Genomic DNA, 19193 nt, shown 5'->3' with positions numbered 1-19193 from the left:
TTGCTGCCTGCAGCTACCTGAAGGGAGGCTGTGGCCAGGTGGGGTTGGGCTCTGCTGCCAGGCAGCCAGGGCCAGAAGAAGGGGACACAGCCTCAAGTTGTGCCAGGGCAGGTCTAGGCTGGATGTTGTTAGGAAGTTCCTGGCAGAGAGAGTGATTGGCACTGGAATGGGCTGCCCAGGGAGGTGGTGGAGTGGCTGTGCCTGGAGGTGTTGCAGCCAAGCCTGGCTGGGGCACTTAGTGCCATGGTGTGGTTGGTTGGGCAGGGCTGGGTGCTAGGTTGGCTGGCTGAGTTTGGAGGTCCCTTCCAAACCAAACCATTCTATGATTCTGTGGTGTTCTGAGTTTCTGCCTGCAGGGGTTTTGGCCTAGTTAGACATTTCTGGTTGCATTTTATAGAATCATAGAATCAGGCAGGTTGGAAGAGAGCTCCAAGCTCAGCCAGAGCTCAGAAGAGCATCCCCAGAGGGGATCTGAGCGATGCTCAGCAAGAGCTAAAGGCTGGGGAGCAAGAGGATGGAGCCAGACTCTTGTCACTGCTGCCCTGTGACAGGACAAGGGACAAAGGGCTCAGACTGGAACCCAGGAGGTTCCATCTGAACAGGAGGAGAAACTTACTTGGCGTGAGGGTGCTGGATCCCTGCAGCAGGCTGTCCAGAGAGGTTGTAGAGTCCCCTTCTCTGCAGAGCTTCCAACCCCACCTGGCCATTTTGCTCCTGGGCAAGCAGCTGTGAGGTGCCCTGCTTCAGCAGGGAGTTGGACTGGCCGATCCCAGGAGTCCCTTCCAACCCTTACCCTGCGGGGATTTTAGACTCAATACACCAAAATCCCATGGGAGGGCGCCAGAAAAAGAAGAAGGAAAAAGCTTCCTTGAATTCCTGACTATTTTATTCCTCTTTTACACTGCCTGCATCTGAACGAGGAGCTTCAGAACCTTGGGGGGGGGAAGGGGGAGAAGAAAAAAACCCCAAACCAACAAGCTGGAAATGAGACCTTTTTTTTTTCCCCCCCTCCCTCCCAAAACGAATCACTAAGGAGTAGTAAAAATAAATTACAGCATTGCAAACCAAAAAATGCATCTCACTTTGCCATAGAAGCTTTGCTGTCCCAGTCCATACACATCATATTTTACATGGCTTACACCAGACCTGGAAAGAAAGAAACTCACAGCAACTAGGGCAAAGACAACAGCACACAAACCAAAGGCACTGCCACTTAAGGAAGGGGCAAATCCTTTTGAGCTCTAGGATTTAGTGAGTTCTTCAAATGCCCCTTACCTGGAAAACAAAACAGACTCCCCCCCCCAGCAAAAGGAACAGTCCTGCCCTTTGGTGGGAGGTTTTCAGCAGCATCGTGGTAATTGCATAAAGCTAAAGACATGCTGGGGGCTGGGGAAGGAGGAGGAGGAGGAGACAGTCACCAGGATCAGTAAAAAAGAACAGCAAGGAAGAAGAAAAAAGGAGAGAGAGTGTGGGGCAAAGAGGGGGGTGACGGGGGGGGAGAGAGGGGCAAAGGGGGGACAGAGAGAGAGAGTGGGGCAAAAAGGGGAGAGAGGGGGGTAAAGGGGGGGAGAGGGAGAGAGGGGAGAGGGAGAGAGGGGCAAAGAGAGAGGACAGGGAGAGAGAGAGTGGGGCAAAGGGGGGGAGAGAGAGAGAGTGGGGCAGAGCGGGGGGAAAGGAGGGCAAAAAGGGGGGGAGAGAGAGGGAGAGAGAAGGGCAAAGAGGGGGGAGAGGAGGGCAAAAAGGGAGAGAGAGGGAGAGAGAGAAGGGCAAAGAGGGGGAAAGGAGGGCAAAAAGAGGGGAGAGAGAGGGAGAGAGAGAAGGGCAAAGAGGGGGGAGAGGAGGGCAAAAAGGGGGGAGAGAGGGAGAGAGAGAAGGGCAAAGAGAGGGGACAGAGAGTGGGGCAAAGAGGGGAGAGAGAGGCAAAGAGAGGGGACAGAGAGAGAGAGAGTGGGACAAAGGGGGAGAGAGGGGGGCAAAGGAGTGGGAAAGAGAGGAGGGCACAGAGGAGAGAGAGATTGGGGCAAAGAGAAAAGCTCTTTACAGCTTTTCTGCAGAAAGACAGAGGGATCCCAAGCAAGCCTCTGGCTCTCCTCAGAACCCATGGCAGTTGGTGGAGGTTTTTTTTTTGCAGTGCTCTTCCTCTCCAGTGAGCAGAAGTTATTTATAGCACAGGAGCAGTGCGATTGAAATCACTTCCCAAGTGCCTGGTGAAGTAATTAGCAGGCTTGGAACTGGACAGACAGCCCCAGAGCGTGGAAACTGCTGCTCTGCTTGGGCTGCTGCCACCTTGGTAAAGGTCATCTGGGTGTAAAGTACAGTACAGGAGGGAGCCCCTTCCTGCCCCGGGTGCCAGAGGCCAGACCCTCCCCTTAGCAAACCCTTTTACACTGCTGAGTAAAGCAGGAGCTGGGATGAAGCCTGCAGTAAAGTGGCACCGACACAAACCCAGGGGCTTTGAGTGCTGCAGTTCCTCTCTGACCAGCAGCAACAAACACACTCCCAAGCACACATCTGGAGGAAAGAAAAGAGAAATCAAGCCCCAAGCAGCCACTTTCAGGAAAGGAACAGAACATTTCCTTGTCCCTCTACACACAGAAGCATCCTCTCACCACAACAGCACCCAGGGGGACAGGACTGAGGAGGTCTCTTGACCAAACCCCTTCCCAAGCAGTCACCTTCAGGAAAGGAACAGAACATTTCCTTGTCCCTCTACACACAGAAGCATCCTCTCAGCACAGCAGCACTCAGTTAGGGGGACAGGACTGAGACCTCTTGACCAAACCCCTTCCCAAGCAGTCACCTTCAGGAAAGGAACAGAACATTTCCTTGTCCCTCTACAGACAGAAGCATCCTGTCAGCACAGCAGCACTCAGTTAGGGGGACAGGACTGAGGAGACCTCTTGACTAAATCCCCTTCCAGCATCCTCAGTAGCCCCAATGCAAAACTTTCCACACTTGAGGCAAAGAACAACTTAAAAAGGCACTGAGGTAAATGTGAGATTCTTCTCCTTTGTCTCTGTGGTAGCTGTTCCCCAGCAGCCTGCTGCCTCCCTTCCCTGTTAACACGGGGGGGGGATCACAGCAGCTTCCAGCAAGCCCCCCCAAAGGGCCACACTTCTCCATCAAGCTAACATGAAACCCTTCCACCTGCTCCTGTCAAGGTTCTGGTTTCTCCTTAGGCTTTTTGGGGTGTCCTGTGTAAACAGAGGGAAGACTGAGCCTGGCTGTGTGCAGTGTGCTCGGTACAAAGCACTCAGAGGAAGCCTGGGGACCACTCTCTCTCAGCATGGCACCCCTGGAGCAGTGGCATGGGGCAGCAGCAAGGCCAGGGGCTCTGGTGGGAGTTAGGGCAGTAACTGATGCTCCAGCTGGAGGATTTTCCTGAAGGCTGCACAGTGTGCACTGGAGATGGTTGGAGCCCTGAGAGAGGGGGAGAGGCAGAGACCTGCTGTCCTCTCCTAGCTCCACACAGAGAGCAAAACCTGGTAACCTCCTTGGGCATGCCAGGCAGAGCACCCATTGAGAGGAGGGAGGGCAGCAGAACACAGAGTGGCACAGGGAGGGGAGAGGGAGCACAGCAGCAGAAGTGGCACCTAAAAGCACCTGGGGCTAATGGTTCCCTTACTCATCCTGCCCCTAAGGCTTCCCCCACACAGGCAACCTGTGCTCTTGGTGCTACCTCCACAGCCTGGCCCTGACTGGAGCTCTTCTCCCTCAGTGCCAGATCTGTCCAGAGCTAAACATCAGTCTGATTTGTGAAAGGGCTGTTGAGTAGTCCCTGGGTTAGCCTGGTGGGTAGCTATTGCTAAACACTCACTATGGAACCAGCAGCCTGGGGTCCCACCAGCAGCCTGGGGTGCCACCAGCAGCCTGGGGTCCCACCAGCAGCTTCAGTCTTTTCAACCAGAATCTCTTTAACACACAAAGTCCCAATCCCTACAGAGTGAAACCCCCTGGCCAGACCCTGGCTGACCAAGCTCAGCACCAGGGCTGGGGCTGGCTTAGGTCACTTCTGTTTGCAAAACTTGGCAGTCAAACACAACCAAAACCGGATGACTTCTCCTGGAATGACTCCTGCCACATCTCAGTGACACTTAACTAAGACTGCTTTGGGTGTTGCAGCTGCCTTGCTGCCATCACTTGACATTTCCCTGCCTTACCTAAGCCCTGAACAACACAGGGCCAGCTGCAACACCCACATGGCTTGCTGCAACCACCTCCTCTATTTGGTCTGTGGCTTCCTGTGCTCTACTTAAGAAACAAGAAGCAAGAAGACTCCCAGCACCTCAAAACAAGGGCAAAGCAAGCTGCTGGGAGGGCTGTGAGCAGCAAGTGGCACCCTGCCCAGGAGATGTCCCTGGGGGCTCTCACACCAAGCATTTTCCACCAAGCTTCCCCATCTGGTGGTGGAGTGGAGCAGTGACCCAGCAGCTGCCTTGGGTTTGTTGGCAGGCATGGTTTGATCCAGGCCTCCTGTTCTTGGGCTGGCTCCTGGCCTGGCTTAAGAGGTTTCAGAAGAAGAGGAGAATGCAGCCTGGGTGCTGTGAGCCAGTCCTTAATGGGAGGATGAAGAGGGAGAGTGACTTCTGTGAGTTGTCCTGAGAAGTGTCTTTTCAGTTTAAAACCAGTCTCTAGCTTAGTCTGCTGCCCAGGGCCTCCCAGAGGTTATCCAGGCTTGCCTCCAGCTTCTTTCAAGGTCTGTTGCAGTCTCTGTTTAAACTTCTCATACTTCTTTTGCACCTGCTGGATTTTGTCCTTTTCTTCTTTGTCCAGAATCATCAGGAAGTTCTGTAGCTCAGGGATGGAGAATGCATCCCACTGCAAAAAGAGCAGACACAGAAGGGAAGTAAAGGTTGAACTTGATCATCTCAGAGGTCTTTTCCAGCCAGGTTAATGCTGTGATTCTGGAAAGCAGCACAGACCCTTCCCCTGACTGCTTCCCTCCTGGGTTTGTTTCCTCCTCAATCTGAAGAGGAACAGTAATAAACCCCCCCCAATATTTAAACACCCCGGGGATTCAAGGTGAAACTCAAGGGTGGCCTCTGGGCAGCCTGACCTAGCTGGAGGTGTCCCTGTTGAGTGCAGGGCTGCTGGAGGATCACAGACTGACAGAGCTAACCAGCTTGGAAAAGCCCTTGGACATCATTGAGTCCAACCTAGCACCTTCTAACTAACCCATGGCACTAAGTGCCTCATGCAGCCTCCTCTTAACACCTCCAGGGATGGGCACTCCACCTCCTCCCTGGGCAGCCCATTCCAGTGCCAATCACTCTCTCTGCCAACAACATCCTCCTCACATCCAGCCTAGACCTGCCCTGGCACAGCTTGAGGCTGTGTCCCCTTCTTCTGTCCCTGGCTGCCTGGCAGCAGAGCCCAACCCCACCTGGCTACAGCCTCCCTGCAGGGAGCTGCAGGCAGCAATGAGCTCTGCCCTGAGCCTCCTCTTCCTCAGGCTTTTTGAAGGGCCCTTTCAACCAACCCAGTGCAACCTGTGATTGTCTCAAGTGCCTTCAGGTGGTCACTGAAGTCTGGAGAGCAGCTGGGGTCGCTCCTGCCACTTCAGAAGGCAAGCCCAGCCCCGCCAGAGGCAAAGAGCTTTAGTGTGGCACCACTTCTGCCTCTGCTGTGCACCTCCCAGCTCTGCCACCTGCACTGCAAACGTGGAACCAAGGCAAGGAGTCCCCAACACACCTCAACTTCCCCTGTTTCATTTTCCTTCAGCACGAAGCTGAGCACGTCGGTGTCGGGGCCAGCCAGCAGGCGCAGGTACAGAGGGTACTCGGTGAGAGGAAGCTTCTGGAAGAGCACTGCAAGAGGACACAGGCATCAACAGGGAGGTCTTGGCTTGCCAGGGCAGAGGAAAGCTCAGGAAAGCAACTGGAGCATGCAAAAGCAGCTCCTTCTGCTCAGGATCATGGTGGGAGCACCTAACACAGATCCACAACAACCCCTGTAGGGTCTTAAGTGGCTTTGAACCCCTTCTAGGCACTATAGAATCAGCCAGGGCTGGAAGGGACCACAAGGATCAGCCAGTTCCAGCCCCACAGCCATGCTCAGGGACACCTCACACTAGAGCAGGCTGTCTCAAACCTCATCCAGCCTGGACTTAAACACCTCCAGGGATGAGGCTTCCACCACCTCCCTGGGCTACCCATTCCAGGCTCTCACTACTCTCATGCTGAAGAACATTGCCCATGCTGTGAGGGTGCTGGAGCCCTGGGGCAGGCTGCCCACAGGGGTTGTGGAGTCTCTTTCTCTGGAGGCTTTCAAGACCTGCCTGGATGCATTCCTGTGTGACCTGCCCTAGGTGATCCTGCTCTGGCAGGCAGTTTGGAGTGGATGCTCTTCAGAGGTCCCTTCCAACCCCTACCATTCTATGACAAAGTTAAGCAGCATCACCTCATGTGGCCAACTGAAACCCAGACACTGCCTCCTGACCCACCACTGAGTCCTAGAATCATAGAGTCAAGCAGGTTGGAAGTGACCTCCAAGCTCAGCCAGCCCAACCTAGCACCCAGCCCTGCCCAACCAACCACACCATGGCACTAAGTGCCCCAGCCAGGCTTGGCTGCAACACCTCCAGCCACAGCCACTCCACCACCTCCCTGGGCAGCCCATTCCAGTGCCAATCACTCTCTCTGACAACAACTTCCTCCTAACATCCAGCCTGAACCTGCCCTGGCACAGCTTGAGGCTGTGTCCCCTTCTTCTGTCCCTGGCTGCCTGGCAGCAGAGCCCAACCCCACCTGGCTACAGCCTCCCTGCAGGCAGCTGCAGGCAGCAATGAGCTCTGCCCTGAGCCTCCTCTGCTGCAGGCTGCACCCCCCCAGCTCCCTCAGCCTCTCCTCACAGGGCTGTGCTCCAGGCCCCTCCCCAGCCTTGCTGCCCTTCTCCAAACACCTTCCAGCACCTCAGCATCTCTCTTGAATGGAGGGGCCCAGAACTGGACACAGCACTCCAGGGGTGGCCTGAGCAGTGCTGAGCACAGGGGCAGGAGAACCTCCCTTGTCCTGCTGCCCACACTGCTCCTGAGCCAGCCCAGGATGCCATTGGCTCTCTTGGCCACCTGGGCACACTGCTGCCTCCTCTGCAGCTCCTCTCTGCCAGCACCCCCAGGATGCTTTGGGTATATTCCTGCAGCACAAAGCCAGGCAGCAGGAGTGCCCAGCTGTGGGGCAGCAGCATGGACTCACCTTGCCCATCCTTCCGCATCTCCTTGAACAGTGCAAACTTCTGGGGGTTATCTACCACCATGAACTTCTTCAGCAGCCCCTGGATCACCTCGCTCACCGTGGTCGTGCTGCTGATGTGGAGCTGCTTGATGGCATCCAGGGGCAAGTAGAAAGAGGTTCTCTTGTCTGTCATGTCAGCCAGGTTCACCTCCTTGAGGGCATCGTAGATGGACTGCGGGCGGATCCCTGCCGGCACCGTCACAGGGCGGCGCAGCTTCAGATGCACCTTAATGAAGCCTGTGTAGGTCCCATCCTCGTTCTGCAGCAAAGGAGAGGGCAGGTCAGGCTCCAGGTAGACTTCTCAGCCCTTTTTCCCCACCTGTCTGCAGAGCTTTGTGGTCTGCAGCCTGCGGGGTGAGTGCAGGAACTTCCCCACTCGCAGTGGGGTTTGAGGGTTTCTTGTCAGTGATGTAAAGAGGCAGCAGCAGCTTGGGGTTAGTCATTGCTGATCTTCTCCTGCTCCTTCCACCTGCTCCTGACTCATCCCTCCCTCATGTCTGGCTGAGCTTGGCTTGCTAAGAACCAGCACTGCTGCACCTCAGCTATGGAAACCATGAGATGGAATTTGGAGCTGCCTCTAAGTGAGGGTTCAAAGACCCTGGGAAGGTCTCTTCTTCATGCATGGTTAGAACTCTGAGGGCTGGGGGTCAGGAGGGGAGGGGGACAGGCTCTGCTCACTGCTCCTTGGGATAGCACAAGGAGCAATGGATGGAAGCTTCCAAATCCACCCTGGGCTTCCAAACCAATCCTGTGTTTCCAAATCCACCCTGGGCTTCCAAATCCACCTTGGGCTTCCAAACCAATCCTGTGTTTCCAAACCCACCCTGGGCTTCCAAATCCACCCTGGGCTTCCAAACCAATCCTGTGTTTCAAGGGGACACAGCCTCAAGTTGTGCCAGGGCAGGTCTAGGCTGGATGTTAGGAGGAAGTTGTTGTCAGAGAGAGTGATTGGCACTGGAATGGGCTGCCCAGGGAGGTGGTGGAGTGGCTGTGGCTGGAGGTGTTGCAGCCAAGCCTGGCTGGGGCACTTAGTGCCATGGTCTGGTTGATTGGCTAGGGCTGGGTGCTAGGTTGGACTGGATGATCTTGGAGCTCTCTTCCAACCTGCTTGATTCTATGACACCCTGGGCTTCCAAATCCACCTTGGGCTTCCAAACCAACCCTGAGCTTTCTAATTCACCTTGGGCTTTTAAACCCACTCTGGGCTTCTACACCAATCCTGTGCTTCCAATCCCACCCTGTCCTTCCAAACCGACCCTGAGCTTTCAAACCCACCTTGGGCTTTTAAACCCACTCTGGGCTTCCACACCAATCCTGTGCTTCCAATCCCACTCTGTCCTTCCAAACCTACCCTGTGCTTCCAAACCCACCTTGTCCTTCCAAACCCACCCTGGGCTTCCATATCCACCTTGGGCTTCTAAGCCCACTTTGGGCTTCCAAACCAATCCTGTGCTTCCAAACCCACCTTGTGCTTCCAACCCACCTTGGTCTTCTAAACCCACCCTGGGCTTCTAAACCCACCTTGTCCTTCCAAACCCACCCCGTGCCAGCTGCTGAAGGGCAGCCTCACAGCTCCAGTTCTCTCCTCTGACTCATCCCCCCCTAGCACAGTGTGGGCTCAGCTATTTGTGACAGCTCCTTCACAGCACAGACTGGTCACAGATTCCTGTCCCAGTGATCTCAGACGAGGAAGGATGCAGGCAGGGAAGGGTGAGCTCAAGTGGCAGTGACTAACACTAAGGAGACCCAAGTAGGAGAAAAAGCAGATTGGGTGAGGAAGAAGAGCATCAAAAGCCATCTCCAAGGGCCTCTTGGTGCAGACACCTCCCTGCAGGCTGGCTCATTTGCCAGCCCAGAGGAAGCAGCATCACCCTCTCTGTGCAGGGGGTGAATGCAGCCCAGTACCTACCAGCTTCATCAGCAGGCAGTTGGTCACTTTTGTGTTGTATTTGTCAATCCTCTCTTTGATCTCCTGGAGGGTTGGAGGCTCAGGTTTTTCTTCTTCTACCTTTTGCCTTACATTCTGAAAGCAGAAGGGACAGGTTTTAGCTGCTTGATGAACTGGGTAATGCTGCATCCTCCCCACCTCTGCTTTGCTCCAGAACAAGGAGACTCTGAGCTCACACCAGCAGGACAAGGTGGTCCCCGGGGGCAAGAGGCTGAATGTTCAGCATGGCTCTGCCCCAAACCACCTCTGGACACCATTAGTGTGTGGGACACTGAGGCACAGAGCATCAAAGACATCGAGGTGCAAACCAAGACAGAGAATCCTCCCAAAACCTACTTCCAGAAGGAAGTCACCTGGCACCCAGCAAGCATCTTTCTGCTCAAGTACAGCTGGAAAAAACAAATCTAAATGCCAAGCACAGCTCCAGGCTGGGTGGGGAATGGCTGAGAGCAGCCCTGAGGAAAAGGCCCTGGGGGTCTGGGGTGATGAAAAGCTGAACATGAGCCTGCAGTGTGAGTGCAGCCCAGACACAACCCTGTGCTGGGCTGCAGCAAAAGCAGTGTGGGCAGCAGGGCAAGGGAGGGGATTCTGCCCCCTGGCTCTGCTCTCCTCACACCCCACCTGCAGTCCTGGGGGCAGTTCTGGAGCCCCCAGCACAAGCAGGACATGGAAGTGTTGGAGCCAGTGCAGAGGAGGCCACCAAGATGCTGAGAGGGCTGCAGCAGCTCTGCTGTGAGCACAGGCTGAGAGAGTTGGGGCTGTGCAGCCTGGAGAGGAGAAGGCTTGGAGGAGACCTTGGAGTGGCCTTCCAGGATCTGATGGAGACCTACAGGAGGGCTGGGGAGGGACTATTGACAAGGTCCTGTAATAACAGGATGAGGAGGAATGGGTTTGAAGTGGCAGAGGGGAGATAGAAAGTGGATGTTAGGAAGAAGTTGTTTTGCAGTGAGGGTGCTGAGAGACTGGCACAGGTTGCCCAGGGAGGTTGTGGAGCACAGAAGCACAGAATGTGCTACCTGCACAGAGGCTGCAGCCAGGTGGGGTTGGGCTCTGCTGCCAGGCAAGCAGCAACAGAAGAAGGGGACACAGCCTGAAGCTGTGCCAGGGCAGGTCTAGGCTGGATGTGAGGAGGAAGTTGTTGGCAGAGAGAGTGATTGGCACTGGAATGGGCTGCCCAGGGAGGTGGTGGAGTGGCTGTGGCTGGAGGTGTTGCAGCCAAGCCTGGCTGGGGCACTTAGTGCCATGGTGTGGTTGGTTGGGCAGGGCTGGGTGCTAGGTTGGCCTGGACGAGCTTGGAGCTCTCTTCCAACCTGCTTCATTCTATGATTCCAGCACACCAAAACAAACCAAAACCTGCCCACCAGCAGGACCTGAGCCAGCCCAGCAGCACCAGCACTGCTCTAGAGGAGCTCTGGTAAGGGTGGCTACAGCCTGGGCAGAGCAGTGCTGCTCTGATTAGATCAGCTGCTTCTTGCTCCATTTGCAAGAGTTTCTGGTGCAGAATCTGCAGATCTGAGTGAAGGGAGGAAAAGAGAAGCTCTTAACCATCAACCGTTGCCACATTTCCTGTTGCTCTGGGACAGGATGAGAGAAGCTGTGAGCAAAACAGCAGCTTGGTGACTCTGCCTGCACCAAACCCCAGCAATCACTGCTGCAGATGAGGCTCCCCTGGCTGCAATTGGGGACAGAGTGGTGGTAGCCACCCTTGGGGGTGACCTGGCTGTGTGGCAGCACTCCCTGACGTGCAGGGAGTGACAGGATGCTCTCCCTGGCTGCAGGGGCTTTAGTGCACGGAACCACAGAATCACTTGGCTTGGCAAAGCCCTCGAAGCTCATCCAGCCCAACTATTCCCTAGCTGTACCAAGGCTGGGGCTAAACCATCTCTGTGCCAGCTGCCAAGAGCAGGATGTTCCCCCTGCCTCCATCACACCACCCTCGGGAGCAACTGGAGATGGAGAAAGTGGAGCTGCCAGGATGCTTCCAGCTCCTGCCCTGCTAAACTCCTGATGAGAGCATCACACAGCCATGGATGCCAGGGGTTTGCCACCACTGCCAGCTTGCTGGCACCATCAAACTCAGCAGATGAGGCTTTTACCACCCCCTGTGACACTGCCCTTGGTTGGTGTCTGCAGGGAGATGTAGACACCTGTGGGTTGCACAGGACCCAGCCCAGCCACGCAGCCACAGTGACCTGGCACAGTGAACGTGTCTGTGCCCTCCTGCTGCCCACCGCAGCCTGCTGCCAAGGGGCTCCTCCTCCTCCTCCACAACCTGCACGGCTGTAAAGTGCAGTAACATCGAGGGCAAGAAAGGACCAGAGACTCAGCTGGCACTTGGGCTAATGCTCGGTGAGACAAAGGCTGCCCAGAAGAAGCATCTCAGGCAGAGGCAGCCACACACAATGTCCATGGCCTGGGGCTCAGCCCAGCTTGTTAACCACACCAGCCCCCTCTTTGCAGCCCACCACTCACCTAATGAGCCGTGAGCTCCTGCCAGGCTGCTGTGGGGGAGGTCCAAAGAACAACAAACCCCCACAGGCCATCAGGATTGTGGTGAGAGACTCTCCAAAGGGAGGCTCTAAGGCAATAAAGGTACCAATGAAGTCCCCACGAGAAGAATTTTCTCTCTGTCCCTGTGCAAGGATGCCAGGAGAGACACACTCCAGGTCCTGCTGAAGATCAGCCTTCCCACAGCCCTTCCTCACCTCGCACAGCTCAAGCCACAGCTTTAAAGCCTCTTTGCAGCAGCAAAGGGAGCAGTTCTGCCCCGTGCCAGACCTCTCTGCTGGCAACAGCAGCTCTAGGTGGGACCTAGGAGCCTTCAGGTGCTGTTGCAGCAGCACAGAGGGGACAGTGCCCCCTCCCCACGGCTCCTTGTCCCACCACAGCCCCACTTGGGCACCAAGGAGCTGGTGTGGTGGTTACAGCTTGGCTGCTCAGCTCGGGAGGTGGAAGATCAGAGCTGATGAACCAGACAGGGAAAGGTGCCACGAGTAGCAAGGCTGAAAGTGCACTTCCAGGGGACGCTCCTTGGAGCAAGGGCCAGGTCCCCACAGCCACAAACCAGGCTCAGAGACCCCATCCCTGGGCTCTGCCAGGAGAGCAGTGGATCTCCAGAGAAGGATGGTTGCTGTGTCTCAGAGAGGTTAGAGGCAAGGGAAGATGGGCTCAGGGGTTTGATTGCCATGGAGATCTCACTTAGAAACCGTTTTCCTCCCTACATCCTCACTCAGCAGCCAGAGCTGCGCAGGTCCTCCCAGGGAGCTCCAGCTCAGGGGGGTCTGAGCTGGACAGGACCTCACAGGTCAATAATCAGGTGTCTGTGTGGACAGGGACCAGCACGGTGAGATCCTAGCCTGGACCATCAGGGCTGGGTGGATCAAAGAGGTCTGCAGATCCTCAGAAGCAGAGGTTTGGGAACTGATCACAGCAGAGCAGGTCAAGGACAGGAGCCTGCACTGCTGCCTCAGCTCTGGCTCCTCCTGCATTGCCCTCCAGCACCTGCACCAGTTGCTTGCAAGCCTTGAACAGCAGGACAGGAGCCTGCACTGCTGCTTCAGCTCTGGCTCCTCCTGCATTGTCCTCCAGCCCCTGCACCAGTTGCCTGCAGGCCATGAAGCAGCACAGAGGCTGCACTGCTGCCTCAGCTCTGGCTCCTCCTGCATTGCCCTCCAGCACCTGCACCAGTTACCTGCAAGCCATGAAGCAGCAGAGAGGCTGCACTGCTGCCTCAGCTCTGGCTCCTCCTGCATTGCCCTCCAGCACCTGCACCAGTTGCCTGCAAGCCATGAAGCAGCAGAGAGGCTGCACCTGATGCCCAGCCCATTCTGGGAGCTACCAGGATTCTCCAAGGCTGGATGGGATCTTGGAGATCACCTCCCCCAGCCCCTGCCTGGGCTTTGAGCACCTCCAGGGATGCAGCTCCCATCTCAGGAGCTGCTGCCATGGAGGGCTTGAAGAGAAGGAGAAAACAGAGGAGGCCAAACCCTCCACTGTGGGTCCTCAGACCCCCCCTTGGCCAAGCTCCTGTACCTCCCCACCACCAACCCCCTCCAGAGCCACCTGCTATGGTGGTCTCTGCTGAGCCCCAGAGCCACCTGCAGCTGGTAGCACAACCACACCACAGATGGATGCCACCACAGCCACCTCCACGATGTCACAGCCTCCTTCTCCAGCAGAGAGGAAGGCTTTTGCCTGCTGGGCTACCCCAGCTCAGGTTGTTCTGTGACCCCTAACCCAGGAGCTGATCCCTGCATCCCACCCTGGGTGACAACCACACTCTGGCCCTCTCCTGTTTTCTACTCACAGGCAGGAGCTTGCCCCTTTGTCCTCTAAGGCAGCTCTGCTGGCAGCCACTGATGCAGGACTCAAAGAGCAATTTTGCAGAGGTTTAAGCAATCAAGCCTCAGGCTGGAGCCACTGAAGCCACTCAGCTGAAGAGTCAGGAAAATGCCAACTAAGAGGTGGCTGGAGAGGAGGTCACATCTGAGCTCTAAGATGGCTCTTTGCTACCAAGAACCACGTTGCTGATGGCTCTGCAAGCACAAAAGGAGGACAACATCCCTAGAAAGAAGCTCCTCAGACTCTTCCCCGCTGGGAAAATCATTTCCCTAACCACAGGGATCAAATCCCACTGCATCTGTGTGGATGGCAGGAGGACCTGTGTGTCCCTTTCTGCCACACACACTCCAGAGGGCAGTGACAGCAGGTCAAGGACAGGACCCTGCACTGCTCCCTCAGCTCTGACTCCTCCTGCATTGCCCTCCAGCACCTGTCCTCTGCAGAGGTTGTTTCCTAGGGCTGCTAGGACCCATGTCCTGGTTGGGCTTGGGTTGGAAGGGACCTTAAAGATCATCCAGTTCCAAGGCAGGGGCATATTCCACCAGCCCAGGTTGCTCAAGGTCTCATCCAGCCTGGTCTTGAACAGCTCCAGGGAGGGGACATCCACAACCTCCCTGGGCAACCTGTGCCAGGGTATCACCTCCCCCAGTGAGCAGCCAAAGGCTGGTGGCTGCTGTTGCTGCAGCCCTGACCACACACTGTGCATCCTGGGCTTGGGAATCAATCCTGGGCCTCTAAGGACGGACAAATGTTGCTGTTCCCCCCCCCAAAAAAAACCTCATTTCTGGGTCCAAACTGCTGATTTCTGGCCATGGCCAGGAGCAGCTGCTGCTGCTGCTGCCACCTGCAGCTCTTGCAGGGACAGAAGCAGAAGGTGCCATGTGAAAAAGGGGAAGAGAGTGCAGCAACACCCAAGAGAGATGCCCACCTTGGAGCTGCACCTGTTCCCTGCCCCTCTGCTTTGCTGACTGCTGCCCAGGCACAGGCTTTCCTTGCTGCTCTACATCCACCATGCTTCAGCCTTACCACACCACCACCATCCTCCTCCTTTCTGCCACACTCTAGGGCCAGCCCCAGCCAGAACCAGGCTCCAGCCACAGCCAGGACCAGGCTCCAGCCACAGCCAGGCTCCAGCCACAGCCAGGACCAGGCTCCAGCCCTATCCCTAGCCAGGCTGCAGTCCCAGCCCCAGCCCCAGTCAGGCTCCATCCCCAGCCCCAGCCAGGCTCCATCCCCATCCACAGCCAGGCTCCAGCCCCAGCCCCAGCCAGACTCCAGCCCCAGCCCCAGCCAGGCTCCAGCCCCAGCCCCAGCCAGGCTCCAGCCCCATCCACAGCCAGACCCCAGCCCCAACCAGGCTGCAGCCCCCTGCTCCTTCACAACCTGCAGCACCACAAACCCCCCCCCAGCACACCATCAAGCCCCCCCAAAACCTTCCCCCACTTCCTAAGGCTGGTTTCTACCTCCAGCTGGAGAAAAGCAAGGATCCACCTCCTCACCCAGTCCCATTACACAACATCCTTCGAGCAGCAGTTTCTGTGTGTGGTTGGTTTGTTGGGTTGTGTTCCCCCCCCCCCCTTCTCTCTTTTCATGCACAGGAGCCATTTCCTCCCTCTAACACCAACCCTCCCCCCCCCTCCAAAAAAAGGCTCCATCTTCCCCAGCAGCCTCAAGATCTTCTACCCACAGCAGCCACATCCAGGTGAGGAGCTGGGTGAAAAGGAGCTGCAGCAAGCAGCAGCAGCCCCCCTCGACCCCCTCACTGTGAGGGATTGCTCCTGTGCACAGCCACCCTCAGGCTGCTCTCAGCAGGTAGCTGAGGGTCTGCAGTGCTTTGGCTCAAGAACAGCCACTGAAGCAGCCCAGGATGCAGTGCCCATGGCACTACCACCACGACCTCCAGCCATGAATCACCAGATGACATTTAAGAGGCAGCAGAAGGTGGTGGTTGGTGACAGTGAGAGGGAGCTGCTGGCTAATGGGAATCTCCCTCCTTCAACCCAAGGGAGCATTTGCTTCACAGAAATCAAACTCAAACTGCCCACCCTGGGGAAATTCTCCCTCCACACCCCCCAAACCTCCTCCCAGAGCAATCCCCTGCCCCAGGGAGAACAGCTCAGGTCAGAGAGAACTGAAGCCCCAAAGCACCTTCTGAGGGTTGCAGCTCAGGGTGTGCAGACAGAGCAGAGCTTGGAGGAGCCTCTCTTGGTGCTGAGGCTTCAGCAAGGGAACTTCCACGTGAAAAAAAGCTGCTCCTGGGGTCAAGATCTCATCTCTCAGAGCTCTTGTTCCTGAGTGAAACCCTCACTTCCGCAGCAGAGCCTTTTTGCCTTCTCCTTTTAGGCTCAGCTCTGGTTGGGGCCCCAAAGTTTATGACTTTTGGGGTTGGGTTTTGGTTCTTTTTACATCAGCACTCAAAGGCCATGAAGCAGCTTTGGCAATGTCACTGCCACAGAAATCCCATCCTAGGGTGAAACACTGCCCAGCCAAGCACTCTGCTCCTCTCCTTCTCCAAGGAGGTGCACACAAGCCCCCCCCCCCCCCCCCCCCGAGAAGGGCCAGAGCACAGATTAATTAGGAGTAATTAAGCCCTGTAACTGTCCCACCTCCCCACAGGTGCCATTTTCACCATTGGTGAAGATTTTCTGAGGCCAAACCACAGCTCCCTGGCCTGAATCTGACCCAACAGCAGCTGGCAGCATTGCTGCCTCCCCCCACGCCACCAGCACCACCACCACGAAGCTGAAAAAGCCACGTTTGGAGTCTGCCTCTTCACTGTGGGTCCCCTGGGAAGGGACCAACCTGGCATGCAAAAGGCTGAGACAGAGCTGCAGCAGTGCAGCCCCCCCCTGCATGGGGAGTGGGGAGCTTGGAAGGGGCAGAGAGACCCTCTCTGCCTGCCAGCAGCTCTGCCCTGACTCCAGCAGCAAGCTAATTTTGGCAGCACCTGCAGCCAAACGTGCAGCAAACACCAACCTGTCCCCTAGCTACAACCCCCCAAGCATGCAGCAAACACCAACCTGTCCCCTAACTACAGCCCCCCCAAGCATGCAGCAAACACCAACCTGTCCCCTAGCTACACCCCCCCAAGCATGCAGCAAACACCAACCTGTCCCTAGCTACAGCCCCCCAAGCATGCAGCAAACACCAACCTGTCCCCTAGCTACAGCCCCCCCAAGCATGCAGCAAACACCAACCTGTCCCCCAGCTACAGCCCCCCAAGCATGCAGCAAACACCAACCTGTCCCCTAGCTACAGCCCCCCCAGCAAACACCAACCTGTCCCCTAGCTACAGCCCCCCCAAGCATGCAGCAAACACCAACCTGTCCCCCAGCTACAGCCCCCCAAGCATGCAGCAAACACCAACCTGTCCCTTACCTACACCCCCCCAAGCATGCAGCAAACACCAACCTGTCCCTCACCTACACCCCCCCAAGCATGCAGCAAACACCAACCTGTCCCCTAGCTACAGCCCCCCCAAGCATGCAGCAAACACCAACCTGTCCCCTAGCTACAGCCCCCCAAGCATGCAGCAAACACCAACCTGTCCCCTAGCTACAGCCCCCCCAGCAAACACCAACCTGTCCCCTAGCTACAGCCCCCCCAAGCATGCAGCAAACACCAACCTGTCCCTTACCTACACCCCCCCCAAGCATGCAGCAAACACCAACCTGTCCCTCACCTACACCCCCCCAAGCATGCAGCAAACACCAACCTGTCCCCTAGCTACAGCCCCCCCAAGCATGCAGCAAACACCAACCTGTCCCCCAGCTACAGCCCCCCAAGCATGCAGCAAACACCAACCTGTCCCTTACCTACACCCCCCCAGCATGCAGCAAACACCAACCTGTCCCCCAGCTCCAACCCCCCCAAGCATGCAGCAAACACCAACGTGTCCCCTAGCTCCAACCCCCCCAAGCATGCAGCAGACACCAACCTGTCCCCCAGCTCCAACCCCCCCAAGCACACAGCAAACAACCACCTGTCCCCTAGCTACAGCCCCCCCAAGCATGCAGCAAACACCAACCTGTCCCCTAGCTACAGCCCCCCCAAGCATGCAGCAAACACCAACCTGTCCCCCAGCTCCAACCCCCCCAAGCACACAGCAAACAACCACCTGTCCCCTAGTTCCAAACCCACCAACCATGCAGGAAACACCAACACCTCCCCTAGCTACAACCCCCCCAGGCACAGAGGCAGCACCAACATCTCCTCTCTCCTTACTGCAGCCCCCCCCCCCCAGCACAGAGGTGACACCAACATCTCCCCTCACTGCAGCTCCCCCAAACATTGAGCAAACACCAACATCTCTCCTCTCTTCTCACTGCAGCCCCCTCAGGCACAGAGGTACCACCAGCATCTCCCCTGCCTGCACCCCCCCAAGCACAGAGGTACCACCAGCATCTCCCCTGCCTGCATCCCCCCAAGCACAGAGGTACCACCAGCATCTCCCTGCCTGCACCCCCCAAGCACAGAGGTACCACCAGCATCTCCCCTGCCTGCACCCCCCCAAGCACAGAGGTACCACCAGCATCTCCCCTGCCTGCACCCCCCAAGCACAGAGGTACCACCAGCATCTCCCCTGCCTGCACCCCCCCAAGCACAGAGGTACCACCAGCATCTCCCCTGCCTGCACCCCCCCTGGCACAGAGGTACCACCAGCACCTCCCCTGCCTGCATCCCCCCAAGCACAGAGGTACCACCAGCATCTCCCCTGCCTGCACCCCCCCAGGCACAGAGGTACCACCAGCACCTCCCCTGCCTGCACCCCCCAGGCACAGTCCCTGTCCCCCTGCCTTGGGAGCTGTTACCTTGGCAGGGACCTTGCTCTGCGGGCTCCGGAAGAAGGAGGTTTTGGCTGTGAAAAAGCAATCCTCGAGGTCTTCATCCAAGCTACAGTAGCCGCTGCTCATGCTGCTGCCGCTGGTCAGAAGCAGGAGGCCAAGCGTGCATGGGGGGTTCTGGGGGGCTGGTGACCATCGGTGGTCCCCACTCCAGCTCCCACCCCAGCGGCGAGCCCACGCTCACGTCCCCTGCTCGCCGGCGCTCATCTGCGGCAGCTCCTTCTGCTCATCCTCCAGAGCCAGCCCAGCTCTAGCAGCGCTGGGTAACCCTTCCCTCTCCTCCCCCTCCTCCTCCTCCTCCCACCTCTCTGCGCAGCATGGAAGGGGCAGAGCTGGGAGTCCGCTCCTGCTCCTAGCACCCAGCACCCAGCCTGGCTCCCCAGCAGCCGCCTGGTGCCCCGGGGGTGCCCGTGGCATCACCTCCCCTTCCTCACCTCCCCTTCCTCGCCTCCTCCTTCCTCTTGCACCGCTTCCTCTTGCAAAATTTCTCACCCCTCTGCACGCTGGGGAGGGTGGGGGTGGGGGTTCGAGGTGCTGGGGTCGGCTCTAGGCACTGCCTGGCTACCTCCAGCGCCTCCTTTGCTACCCAAACTATATCCCCGCGGAACGGTGGCTCCCTGCTCCTTCCCTACCGGAGCATCCTGAAGAGCCACATTGCATCGGCTGCCTTAGGGAAGCAAGCCCAGGCTGGACCATGCTGCCCAAAAGGTGGTGGGGAAGGGGGGGGGGGGGAAAGGCTGGTGGGGACCCTCCTCAGGGGTGCTAGAAGCCCTGGTCACCATGCCGGGGTGGGGGTGGGGGCAGTGGGTGCCTCTCTGCTCTACAGCT

At 57.2% G+C, this 19193-nt stretch overlaps 1 protein-coding gene across 2 annotated transcripts in view; it reads right to left on the bottom strand.

Moving 5' to 3' along the window:
- Positions 1-868: 868 nt before the first annotated feature.
- Positions 869-19193, bottom strand: part of RASSF5 (Ras association domain family member 5) — a 40815-nt gene continuing 22490 nt past the window's right edge. Inside the window, exons 1-5 of one of the 2 annotated variants that reach the window (XM_064173892.1) lie at positions 18333-18636; positions 9142-9255; positions 7194-7491; positions 5692-5807; positions 869-4818 (exon numbers count right to left, since the gene is read on the bottom strand). In XM_064173892.1, the coding sequence (XP_064029962.1) occupies positions 4666-4818; positions 5692-5807; positions 7194-7491; positions 9142-9255; positions 18333-18434 (783 nt within the window). In that variant the 5' untranslated portion in view covers positions 18435-18636 and the 3' untranslated portion in view covers positions 869-4665. Of the gene's footprint in view, positions 4819-5691; positions 5808-7193; positions 7492-9141; positions 9256-18332; positions 18637-19193 lie in introns of those variants that run through there. The other variant, XM_064173893.1, reaches the window with a different exon arrangement.

This window comes from Pogoniulus pusillus, chromosome 39, assembly GCF_015220805.1.
Source record: "Pogoniulus pusillus isolate bPogPus1 chromosome 39, bPogPus1.pri, whole genome shotgun sequence".
NCBI lineage: Eukaryota > Metazoa > Chordata > Aves > Piciformes > Lybiidae > Pogoniulus > Pogoniulus pusillus.
The sequence above is the reverse complement of the archived record's forward strand: the minus strand, read 5'-3'. Positions and strand labels throughout refer to the sequence as shown.